Source organism: Euprymna scolopes, chromosome 10 (assembly GCF_053919585.1).
Source record: "Euprymna scolopes isolate OS-2025 chromosome 10, ASM5391958v1, whole genome shotgun sequence".
NCBI lineage: Eukaryota > Metazoa > Mollusca > Cephalopoda > Sepiida > Sepiolidae > Euprymna > Euprymna scolopes.
Genome location: NC_136491.1, coordinates 101,630,252 through 101,643,260, shown reverse-complemented (window position 1 = coordinate 101,643,260; position 13,009 = coordinate 101,630,252). Strand labels below are relative to the sequence as shown.

General features: G+C 33.6%; 1 protein-coding gene across 2 annotated transcripts in view; it reads right to left on the bottom strand.

The window, feature by feature from the left end:
- LOC145286182 (uncharacterized) overlaps positions 1-13,009 on the bottom strand; it is an 82,879-nt gene that overhangs the window by 68,084 nt on the left and 1,786 nt on the right. For both annotated transcript variants that reach the window (XM_080134972.1, XM_080134971.1), the window contains exons 2-4: positions 6,318-6,445; positions 4,743-4,825; positions 3,135-3,350 (exon numbers count right to left, since the gene is read on the bottom strand). In XM_080134972.1, the coding sequence (XP_079991098.1) occupies positions 3,135-3,350; positions 4,743-4,825; positions 6,318-6,445 (427 nt within the window). The remainder of the gene's footprint in view (positions 1-3,134; positions 3,351-4,742; positions 4,826-6,317; positions 6,446-13,009) is intronic.

The window sequence follows — 13,009 nt, the reverse complement described above, 5'->3', positions numbered from 1 at the left end:
CAATGGATTCATATAGCAGCCACCACACATGTCTACGAGGTAAAAGAGTGAGAGTCACGCCATGGGTCGTTTATTGGTATTGGACTCAGGCCGTTCTGCTTAAAAAATAGAACCATATTATTTTATGTGATAACGAGAATTCACTTATGCAAATGAGCATTCATTTGCATTGGCGAATTCTTGTTGAAATAAAACAAGTAACACTTTCCGCCTGAATAGAGGTTAAAATTGACATACCGAGTTGGAACCACGTTAAGTGCTCAAAGGGAGAAATAAATGATTTCACGTGGATTGTGTCAGGTTATTACATTGACGAGATTCATGCATTTTGGAGAATAGTTAATACAGTTTGAGAGTTAAGCTTTTGATTTTTATTTATTTATTTATTCTCTACGTGCGTTTTCAAATTTCCCCACTGCAATTTATAAATCGGGAATCCTTAACTGTAGAAAACATTACACTAATCTGGAAATCTCGTTTTTACTATCATGTTTCGCTATTTTATTTAATATCAGAAAATGAAGTTCAGTTGTGGTCAACCTGCAGAAACTGAGGTTAGATCGACTTGATTGTGGGAATTAATAGAAACGGACGTAACGTCATATGACTTTTAAAAAAAATTTAATTAAAGAGAGAGAGAAAGAGGGAGGGAGGGAGAGAGAGAGAGAGAGAGAGAGGCCGTCAACCGAGAATTGCAAGCATCTTATTTGGAAATACCCTGGTAAGACATGGTTAAAGAATAATTATCGACCCCCCCTCTCTCTCTCTCTCTCTCTCTCTCTCTCTCTCTCTCTCTCTCTCTCTCTCTCTCTTCTTCTTCTTCTTCTTCTTCTCGGCCCAGTAGTCAGTGATTTGAAACAGAAACAATGTGTAACGTGGTCTCAGATCTAGATTACTTTTAGAAAATAAAATAAAAACCGTATTAGAAAATAAAATAAAAACCGAGCTAGGATGTACATTCGTTAAAAAAATATTTTACTTCTCTGTTTGGGAGGGGGAGAGAGAGAGAGAGAGAGAGAGAGAGAGAGAGAGAGAGAGAGAGAGAGAGAGAAAGAGAGAGAGAGAGAGAGACAGAGAGAGACAGAGAGACAGAGAGAGAGAGAGAGACAAATGAAGGAAGGGTGGAAAAAAGATTTAAGAACTACTCCTGCCCTTCTCTTCACACCTTTTGAAAACTTGGCAGTTGTGGAAAGACATTAGTCATTTCCCCTTTTCTATGAAAAACCATGAGAATGAGTACAGCCAGTGTAGCTAGCCCTACTCAGGTTTGCCGCCAATAATAAAAAAAAGGGTGAGTAAGGACAAATGAAAGCTGCTTTAGAGAACAGCACCGACGAGATAAGACAGCGAATTTCGTTGTCCCTAACAACGATAGAAGAGACTGTAGAGAGAAAGGGAATCGACCGGTCTCTGAATTCATGACGAAGACAAGAGCATGGGGCGAAACTCCTTTCCCTAGCAAGAAAAAAAAGACATCAGCAAATAGCAACGACTCGGGATTAATTACAAACATTTAAAATAATAATTTTTATTTACCCAGAAATGATCATTTATGCGTGTGGAGGGATATATGCAAATCACAGTCCTTCTTGAATGTGCACTATCTTCCCATGTGCGTGACATTAAAAACATTAGGGTCCATTAATAATGCAGTGAGATGTGTATTTTATAAAACAAGAGTTCTGGGACATAATTCCAGTGGAAAAAGAATGTTGCATGATTGTGAATGTATTGCTGGAAGCTTTTCGTGACTGAAGAAATCCTCCGAGACTGAGGAAAGTAGTAGTCCGCATAATTTTATGAAGAAAACCTTACGAAAGCGAAATACTAGGGGAAAAATTTTGTGAGCATAAAATATTTACCCATTGTTGTTTGCGTTAGCTTCATAGTAAGGGATCGAGTATTTTGTCTGTTTACAATTTTTTATGGCACTTTTACTCGTGCAGATTTTTTATGAGGTCCACATGGTGATAATTTCGAGCAGCAGTTATTCGGCCTACAAAAAGTTGTCTGGAGATCACGACATCGTTGCTGGGACTCGGTGTGGTTTTTAACATCCTTTGGATGGAGTTAGACGTGAGTGACATCACGGGCGGCGACGATGGTGACTTGCGAAAACACTGTCTAGACTGTTAGGATTTTGGCGCGCTAGACGTTTTATATCGAATTTTTAGAACGTTCCAATCTGTTTACTGTCTTCATACGCGAAGCGATGAAAATATAGTTCCATGGATTTATGCGTAAAAATGACGCATTACATCTACGTCTCTTACACGCTACAGGTTTGCTAAGGTGATCGGTGACAAAATCAAATTGTTCCTGAAATGAATAAATTCCGGCCGTATAGATTTTTCTGTTTACGTGACGAGCGACTTGATTTAGCTGGTCACTACACGACGAAACTCCGAAATAACATGCAAATATTCTGCATCTTAAAAGATACCAAACCATCCGGTATCGACGAACATCAACACCAATAGAACTCCCTGATTATATCTTGTCGAATGTCAGAAGCATCTTGGAAGACAGGTGACCCAGGAGATAACTACAGTGAGTGAGAGAGATAGAGAATTATGTGAACTCTGAAAGGATAACGGTAAATTTATAAGTTCAGGCTCTTTCTTTCTCCCAAGTTAATATTTTATGTTGTACATATATATGTTTTTACTGGGTTTAATTACACATTTATTAAGCGCCCCGTCAATTATATCTTTATATTTTCATTTCTTATTCTTCATCATATCTTTTGCAGAGTGTTCATCATCTGCTTAATCACATTTTACGGGCGCCTTGTGAAAGAATGCCTTATTTGTTTATGTTCGAATATGACGATCGGAGAGACTTTTTTAAATTTTATTTTCTTGTTACGTGACCGTTTTTTGCCGTCCCAAGCTAGACAATAAGCCTATCAAAAGTGAATATCACCCTCTTTCTTCAACAGTTTTATTTTGATTTTTGGCGACGCATAAAAACACTCAGTGTGCTCAGTTTGTCAAAATCACTTAGAGCAAACAATGTAAGGTAAGATTATGAACTTCCAAGCATGACACAAGATCGAAAAGCAACAGGGGGATTTCATTCATTTTTAAAAATATATTTCAAACTTGAAATATTTTATTAAGAAACGGATTTACCTGCTGCTAGATAAACCATATCTTCGGTGCTCGAGCAGAGTTCATCCACTTTCGACAGAAGAATGAATTCGATTTCCGGAACGATTTGGATATCACGTGATATAACCTCAAAGTACTTATAACTGTCATCGCAGAGGCCATCTTGAAAGTTTTTCCAAGGACAACACATCAGCAAACTGGCCGAATGGTAATCAGTCTCAATCACCGTCATTACGACTGCAAAGAGCGAAGAAAGGTCATTATTATTATTGACAAACATTTGATATAGCGATAGGTAACAAAAGAATAATGACAGTGGAGTAGGCAAGCTCACCTTTTGAATGTTTGTGGGAGTTAAAACTCCCAGGCTAACTCTATAAAAGAATAAATAAAGATACAGTCACTGGAATGTAGTCACTGGAATCTGAATTTCTATTATATATATATATATATATATATATATATATATATATATATATATATATATATATATATATATATAAAGCTGAACGTCGTCTGTGTGTGTCTGGTCACGAATAGGCTCCTATATGGTTGACTATTATAGAAAACTGGACACATATAATGATAGATGTATCGAGACACAAGAATGGGTATGTTTGATCTGGTATAATGATGATTCATTAAAATTGTGGGGTCTGCGTACGCGCCTGGTCCACAAAGTATGGAAATAAAAAATTTAAAAATTAAAAAAAAAAAAAACGTTTGCAAGTGTTTTTGATATAGATGTACATAATAATATTTTGATAAGTATGTTTTAACTTAAATAGGGATGGTATAATAAAATTGTTGGGTCTGCGTTCGCGCCTGGCCTCCATAGAAAGGAAATAGACACAAACTTTAATAAAGACTTTTCATATCTATCTGCGTAAGTATATTTTGATAATTATGTTTCAGTTTGAAGAAGTATGGTATAATAAAATTATGGGGTGTTCGTTCGCGCCTGACCTCCATAGAATGGAAATATGTCACAAAGTTTAACAAGGTTTTTTTTTAATATAGATCCACAGAATATTGTGATAAGTGTTTCAGTGTGAACAGGTATTATGGGGTTTATCTTTTATTTTTACTTTCATCATATTTTGCTTTGGTTTTGATACCCTCAAATTCGAAGCTATCTCTTTACAACCCTTCTTTTTCATAACCTATCATACTTTCATAAACCAGAGTCCATTTTCTGTAGGCTGTTTTTGAACCCAGTCAAGGACAGGTGCTTTTGCTAGTATATATATACACGCGCGTGTGTGTGTTGAATGGCCGGTATAATAAATGCATACATATTGATATAATAAATAAAAGTGTATTAACAAAAGTATGTTGCAGAAAGTATACGTCCAATTCTATGGCCATAATTACCATTAATAACTGCCACAACGCTTAGTCATAAATGTATTTAGTGTATCTAGGTAAGCTCATTTATTTCTGATATAGGTACATCAACTTCCACCATAACCCTCCTTTTTAAGCCTTGCTCTGTATGGAGTTAATAACTTTTCTCTTGGGCTCGACTTCTCGATGCATGACCGGATTGGGGAAAAACGACATTACTTCACTAATATAGTAAATAGATATAATAGATAAATATAGTATATAGATAGATAAGGAACATACTCTTTTCTTCTGAGTCTTCGATATATGTAGCATTGCCAAACGCCGACAGCATTGTTTCATACATTGAGCAACCGCCGTTCTTCCTAGAAGAAATGTAAGAGAAAAAAATCAAAGAAATAACACACAAATAATTATAATCATCATGTATAGCTATATATATCTACAGGAATACTCATCGTGCCCTGATATTGAAGGGTTGGTTATAATCAAGAAAAACAGCCATGTAATTAACAAAAGTGTATTAACAGAAGTATACGTCCGATTCTATGGCCATAACTGTCATCAATAACTGCCGCAACGTTTAGTCATGAATGTATTTATTGTGTCCGAGTAATTCCTGAAATAAGTAGATAACGTTGCACCATAACACATACACCTCTTTTAAGCCTTGCTTCGTATGGAGTCAATATTTTTTTTATCTTGGAGTTGATTTCTGTTTTTTCTTCTTTTTTTTAATTTTTAAATGTTCCCTTTTCTGAGAAACTACTTGTGGAACTAATAACTCCATTGGTCTTTATTGGAATTTGGGTGGCAATAAGCCTCCCCTAGGTCTCAGTCCTCTTTGCACTCATCCAGTGGAGATCTGGTTAATACTTCTTTTTCTCAGTCTTTTCATCTTCCTTGCCCCGACCCCCCTCTCCTGGAGTATTTGGTGTGGCATCAGTTGATGTCATTTCATTGGGGGGAGGGGGATAACTTACAATTATTCAATTTCAATTTTCTTCATTTCATATGGTGTTTCTGTTTCTTTGTATTTTGCATCTGTAGCAGTCTCTATACATCCAGCTTGCACCTGTGGCTGATATGTGTTATCTCATTATTATTATTATTATTATTATTATTATTATTATTATTATTATTATTATTATTATTATTTACTGGGAGTTACCAGTGATCGTTCACTGACAAGTCTCTACAAATTTTGAATGCTCTCTACCTTTTTGATAGCCATTGCAAATGACAGTTCAAATGAAGTGCAAAATCATTGCAAAAATGCTTTATAATGCTGGAGTTTGGGTGGCAAAAAGCCTCACTAAGGCTCCAGTTCTCTCTGCACTCTTCCAATGGAGGTCTGGTTCGTGCTCTCCATTTTCGATTCTTCCATTTTCCTCAGCCCCTCATAATAATTCTTTTTCTTCTTCTTCTTGTTACTGCTTCTTCCTCACCATTTCCAAAGATTATTAAAAGAAGAAACGTCCGCAAGTGAAATTGTACTTAAAAAATCTTCGTTTTTTTTTGGGGGGGGGGGGCTTTCTTCATTCTTGTGAGTATACATGCACATACATAAAATTATCCCATAACTCCTTACTCATAAAAGAGAAGCAACTATCCAAAATACCAGCTGCACTCTCTTATTGCTCAGACGACAAAGACAGACCCTTTCTCCACATTCATACCATCCGCTTACGTCAAAACCGGGACATGTAGCCTTCCTCTAATTTTAATCAGAAATTTTCCATTCTAATTTTTTACCTCATGTGGAAATTCCCAAGCTAATCCTTTTTTATTATGCTCTTAGATAACCGTCTCTTAACTTGCTACAATGTCAAATATAAAATAAATTCAGAAACTTACGTCTTCTTTGTATGTACGATGGACATGGTTCCATCTTCTTTTATATAAAAATTCCTTGTCTCCATTCGAGGATGTTCCTCTTTGACGAGAGATCGACTCTTCCAGGTGGTATGCCATAATCCAACAAACTGCAAATGAACAGATGAAATAGATGATAAAATGAAATGATAAGTTGCTTTTTATTTGCACCAAAAAGAACTTTCCCAAAATTGTTGATGTTTACTATAGTTAGCAAGATAGGACTGTAATTGACTAAACAGAGACATTTTACTGTTGTTCACCCCAAACAAGGCACTTTTTTTTTTAAAAGGAATCGTCTCTTATCAAGGCCTGGAGGCGACTTGAGGATAAGGGTTAATAAGTGTACAGTAGTCAATGGAACAATATCGTAGTAATAGTAGTGCAAATTTAGTAAATTGGACTACTTAAGGGGACCGCTGATCAAGAACTTGTTTACATTGGACTTGAAGACGACCATATTGTAGTCAGCTGGAAAACAGGCAAACAAAACAAAATTCCACAAGTGTGCACTTCTAAGAAAGAAGCTTTGTTCATAGAATCCATGTTTAGGTTTAGGCACAGATTAAGAATGGGAGAAAATATTGATAGTGAATAATAGTTTACAGTCAGAGAAGGAAGAAACAGAGAAGGAATTCCAAAGTCTAGCAGTTTGAAGGGAGAAACTATTAGAGTACAATGCTTTCCGGCATCTAGAGACCTCTACAGTAAATGGGTGAGCATTTGTTGCTAGAAAGGTCTGTTTAGTATATTACGTGAAAAGGGTAAAATGGATTCAGTAAAGCACATTCCACTAAAAAAAAAGCACAGGAATGCAACATTACAGAGATAGGGTAGGAGTTGGAGCTTGTGTAATAGTGCAGGACCAATTAGGTTGGAGACTTTTTTTTTTACTCTGTCTAAGAGGGAGAGATTCGTGGATGATGCACTAGCCTAGATACCGCAACAATGCCACATGCATCAGCAAAAATGGGTTTCATAGAGATACAAGATACTCTCAGATGTGAATAATTTTCTAGCGTGGTAGAGGGAACTCACCTACTTTGAAGTAGCCTGGCGTGGGGCCTATTACATTTGAGACACTTTTTTGACCCTGTCTAAGAGCTAGAGACTATTAGTAGATGCACCAGCTCAGATGATGAAAACAATATTCCAGGTATAGACGAATGGTAACTTTGTAAAAATATAGGATACTCTCTGGTGTGAGTAATTTTAAAACACAGTAGACGAAGCTGACCTTTTTTTGCAGCAACCTTCGCAATGTCTTCAATGTATTTTTTCTAAGTTATGTTGCCCGTGAATGTTAAGCCGAGCAGTTTCACACCAAAAGCTCTCAGGTAGGGTGTTATTAGTCATGACTTGGTGGCTGAGAAGATTTTTTGTAATTTTAAGGAAAAAAAAACCTTAGCCTTAATAACATTAGATGTTGCCATCCATTTACGTCCCTATTCCACTACAGCGTGGGGCGGGTCGTTTGTGTTGCTTTCCTTATTTAGTTGTTTTGTTTTGTTTAATTTTTATTTGTGTTATCGTGTAAGTTAATGTACCTATTTCAGAAACAAATAGTATCATCAAGACACAATAAATACACTTACAACTGAGCACTACAAAATTTATTGATGGTAGTTATGGCCACAGAATTAGACACATACTTTCTGCGACATGATTTTCTTAATTATACACTTTGTTTGTCTTCATGGCCACAACAATTTGATTTGCTGGTTGTATTGTGTATTTATTATAAGGTATTTGTTTTCATGTTTGCATTTGGATAGTAGTTTTCATGTTCTGTATAATGAAGTGCTTTGTTATGGATGTTTTATTATGGCGAATTTTTCGTGTAGACATAGGGTGCATCTCTTTCATTTATTATAGGTTATATTATAGGTTATAGGTTGGTACTGATGTTATGATTTTCCAGTTGAACAGCAGGGTGATGCTTTTTCTTCTTTTAACACCCATGTATATTTCGTTAGTATTGTGTTGTTGGGGTAACCCTCATGGTTAAACAAAAGTATGTGGTATGTATAGTTTTTGCTTGAATGTCTTTTGTCTCAATTCTATTTAATGTTTTAATGGGTTCTGCTTTTGCACTGTAGGTTTATACATAGAATACTTGTAGCAGATAAGAACTTTTGCCTTTAAACGCTGATTTCTGTTTTATAGGCACCTGAAAAGAAGAAACTTTTTCAACCCCCAATTGCTATTGCTAATAGCACCCTACATAAGCGGCCACCTTTTTACTCCTCGGCTTAAGATTAGCAGGCAACACGATTTAAACAAATACATGGAAGATATTTACAAAGTGCTGCAAAGACGGTGGGTTCCCTTCACTGTGTTAGAAATTTTTACACCTGCCAGTATATCGAGTATAGTTGGCACATTTGGTCTGGTGCATCAAGTACTAGTATCTCTCTCTCTCTCTCTCTCTCTCTCTCTCTCTCTCTCTCTCTCTCTCTCTCTCTTTCTCACACACACACACACACACACATATATGTATATAATTAAACAATAATTATTCTTTATACATACAGACACTAGAGTTTCATGCTTACACAATCATCAGTGTAGGAGATGACGATTGTTAAGCCTTTACCTCAGGGCCACCAAACAATTGCTACAGACATTAAAGGAATTAAGAACTATTAAACATTGAATTCGGGCAAATGCATTAGATAATCTAAGGTGTTCGAATGAGCGGAAGTTGTGAACATTGCATAAACGCTAGTTCACTGCCTCTTAGTTTTATTATGCAGACAGTGCCTATCCTTAAATATTTGTAAAGGGGCTTGATATATATATATATATATATATATATATATATATATATATATATATATATATATATATATATATATATATATATGCAAAGTTACCTTAGACTATATATTGATCCATTGGATTTTTAGATTTGCATGCTGCCTCTTATATATTTGCCTGTCAAATACCAAAAGTATTTAAACTTTTTATGCATCTTTATTCCTATACTATTCTATACACTACCATATCACAGAATAGCTCTTCAGAGTAAGGCTCAAATAGTATTAATATACTCATTACCATTATATATATATATATATATATATATATATATATATATATATATATATATATATATATATATATATATATATTAATATATATATATATAATCATTATTTTTAAAACGTATATATTAGCAAAATAGAAACTGGATTGCTTACATTTTGTTGGAGAGTCAAACATTTGCCCTGTTTTTAAATATCTGAAACAGCCGCATTTTCTATATTATTTTATTATTATATTTTTTATATGACATATGCAAAGCTTTCTTAGAATATGTATATATATATATATATATATATATATATATATATATATATATATATACACACACATATATATATATATATTACTGAATTATATAAACCCAGTAAAATTTGGAATACTACAAATAAGACTATATATATATATATATATATATATATATATATATATATATATATATATATATATATATATATATATATATAAACTGAATTTGTAAGGATTTAAGACAGAAATACCCCACGTGTGTGCGGTAGTGGTATAATAAAAAAAACTATGCTGAACATAAAATCGCCAGTTCAAATTCGTTAATAAAGATATGATGCCTCTACAACACACGTCATAGGTAAAATAGCAATGATTCATTTATGTTGACATATAACAATCCATAAAAATCCTAATATTTCCTAAAAAAATCAAATTTATTTGGCATTTGAATCGAAGGATTTGAAAAGCGAGAAAAAAAGGTATGTATTTAAAAACTGTTAAAACTTCATGCTATATATATTAAATTGAGGATGTGTTTTAGACACAAATCATGCTTTATCCTTGCAAACACTCTTGCTGTTTACAGAAAGAGGGCTGTCTTGGATGAACCTAGATAGTGCCAAAGACTTTTATATAGAATAACGAGTGAGCACGAGTGTAAATAGTAAATGAGTTAATGCTGAAGATCATTACACATGCCAGATTAAAAAATAAAAATAAAGAAAAATCTGTATAATGTACGTACAAAACAAAGACATATTCCAAGAAATAACATAAATTAATCTAATAGTTTTATTTCTAAACAAGAAAATCAAATTTTATGAGTAACCAAGGAGTAACAGTTTTGCCCGCCATTTCAAAAAAAGAAAATATAAAAAAAAACAAAGGGAGATAACTCAGCATAATTTTTTTATTGTTGTTGTTGTAATACCTACGAATTCTCATTAATGGTTTAACAATTATTTTCTTTATAAAAAATAAAACTACTTAATCAATTTATGCTTTTTTTTTTCGAATATGGTATTTTCGTTTCATCATGGGTATGTACATCATACAGATTTTTCCTTACTTTTGTTTTTAATAGATGGAAAATTTTGGACAAGAACCGAACAATGATTATTGTTTTGAGTGACAAAAGTTATAACATAATTATACCAGTAATTATTATTGTCATAAACGTTAATGAAAATCCGGAGAGAAAATAGCAATTAGTCTCACTTTTATACCAAAATAAAAGACAGGTTTATTGAAAAAAAAAAAAAAAACAGAAAAAAATGAAGAAAGAAACGACATTCAATAAACATACAATAAAATTATCTTTTTTTAAGACTAATTCTTCAAAAGTGTCTTTCTTTTCACTTACTCTCATTCTCAAATATCTTTTTCTTTTGAAGATGTCACTCCCAACTAGATTCTTTCTTTTTTTTTTTTAACAAAACCTTAAAAACACTAAAAGTTCTTGAGTTTTCCTGTCCAAAAGCTTATATATAATAAAACATTTTTTTTTAATCTATCACTTTTCCTTCAAAGGGGAATTCCTTAAAAATAATCCCTTAAATGACAATTCTACACTTTTCTTTTTAACCGGTTTGGATTTTAAAATCTTTAAAAAATTTTCTCCATTCTAACAATTTTCGTTTAAAAATCTCTGGCTTTTATATTTTTCTAAGGATTTTTCGCCCTATATTGATAAGAAACCTCTATATTTTTTTTATTTTCAATCAGATGGAGTCAAGGATAACACCTTTGCCAGCCTGAAAAATCCTGATCCGTCGAAAATGGCCCAAAGTAAGATGCCATATCAATCAGTCAATCAAGGCAGTTCCCTCTTTTCCTCTTGAACTGATATGGTCACTGTTGTAGCCAAGGCTGATTTAGTGGTAAAGGAACACATAAAGTATGATGATGATGATGATGATGATGATGATGATGGTGGTGGTGGTGGTGGTGGTGGTGGTGGTGGTGGTGGTGGTGGTGGTGGTGGTGGTGGTGATGATGATGATGATGATGATGATGATGATGATGGGTAAAAGAAAAAGTAAGACTGATATATAATGATAACAGTCTTATCTCCCCCCTCCACTCCAACACTGCTTAATGGCGAAGAAAATAAATTTTCCAAAATACAAGGGTTAGTACATAGTGGAGAATTAAGTTCCTCACAAAAAAAAGGATACACTCCTAATGGATACAATATTTACCAGAATCGATCGATCGACATTCCCCATTGAGAGACCCTCCAGCGATCGACAATGAACGATCCAAAGGAGTAGGTCAGACATGTTTGTGTTCTTCTCCCCAAATTTAATTTACATGGATTGAAAATGTTTTTGAAAATTTGAAAAAGAGCGGGCATAAATTATCAGTGGATATACAAAACTAGTAGGGCTACCTAGTGTTGCTTGGTGAAAAAGTGTAACCTATTTCTATTCAAAATTTTATCTCTGAACCTCTCTCTATCTTTCCCCAACTCTCTCTTTCTCCTCCGCATAGTCATTTCCTTTCTAGCTGGACATACATACATACATAATACACACACATACACAAACACACACACACACACACATACACACACACACACACACACACACACACACATACACAAAGACAACTATCCTTTATGGAATAGATTCCTTTAGTAATGAGTTTGCATTTTATTTCCAAATTAATACATAATAACTTTGTAGAAATTAATACATAATAACTTTGTAAAAATTAATACATAACTTTGTAAAAATTAGTACATAATAACTTTGTAAAAATTAATACATAATAACTTTGTAAAAATTAATACATAATAATTTTGTAGAAATTAATACATAATAACTTTGTAAAAATTAATACATAACTTTGTAAAAATTAATACATAATAACTTTGTAAAAATTAATACATAATAACTTTGTAAAAAAAAAAAAACGATGCCCATCTCCATCTCTGACAAACCATGGTCTAATTAACCTCCGAGAATTAATTACTTTTTTCTAAATTTTAGATATTATTCATCTGGGGCAACGTTGATCAAGAAAATACCAACTTTGTGGGTGTTTGTTTTGTGGTCATTGATTTTTAGCTTTTAGCTAGCCATATAAACACACATACACACAGACAATTTCCCTTTATATATTAGAAGAAGATGATACAGCTGTCAGTACGTGTGTTGTTAGGTGTGGATATATTGAAAGTTTTGATCTCATGATATTAGTAAATTGTTTTCAAAGAAGTACTTTTCAGTTGTCCGAAGGATGAGTACTTTTGGTAACATTTCCAGTTCCATGTTTGATTGTGCTGATTCTTCAAAATACCAAAACAAATACTAACTTTGATCTATAAAAGACAAACTGACAGACAAAAAATGTTGCATTCTAGTGCAGACTTTTAC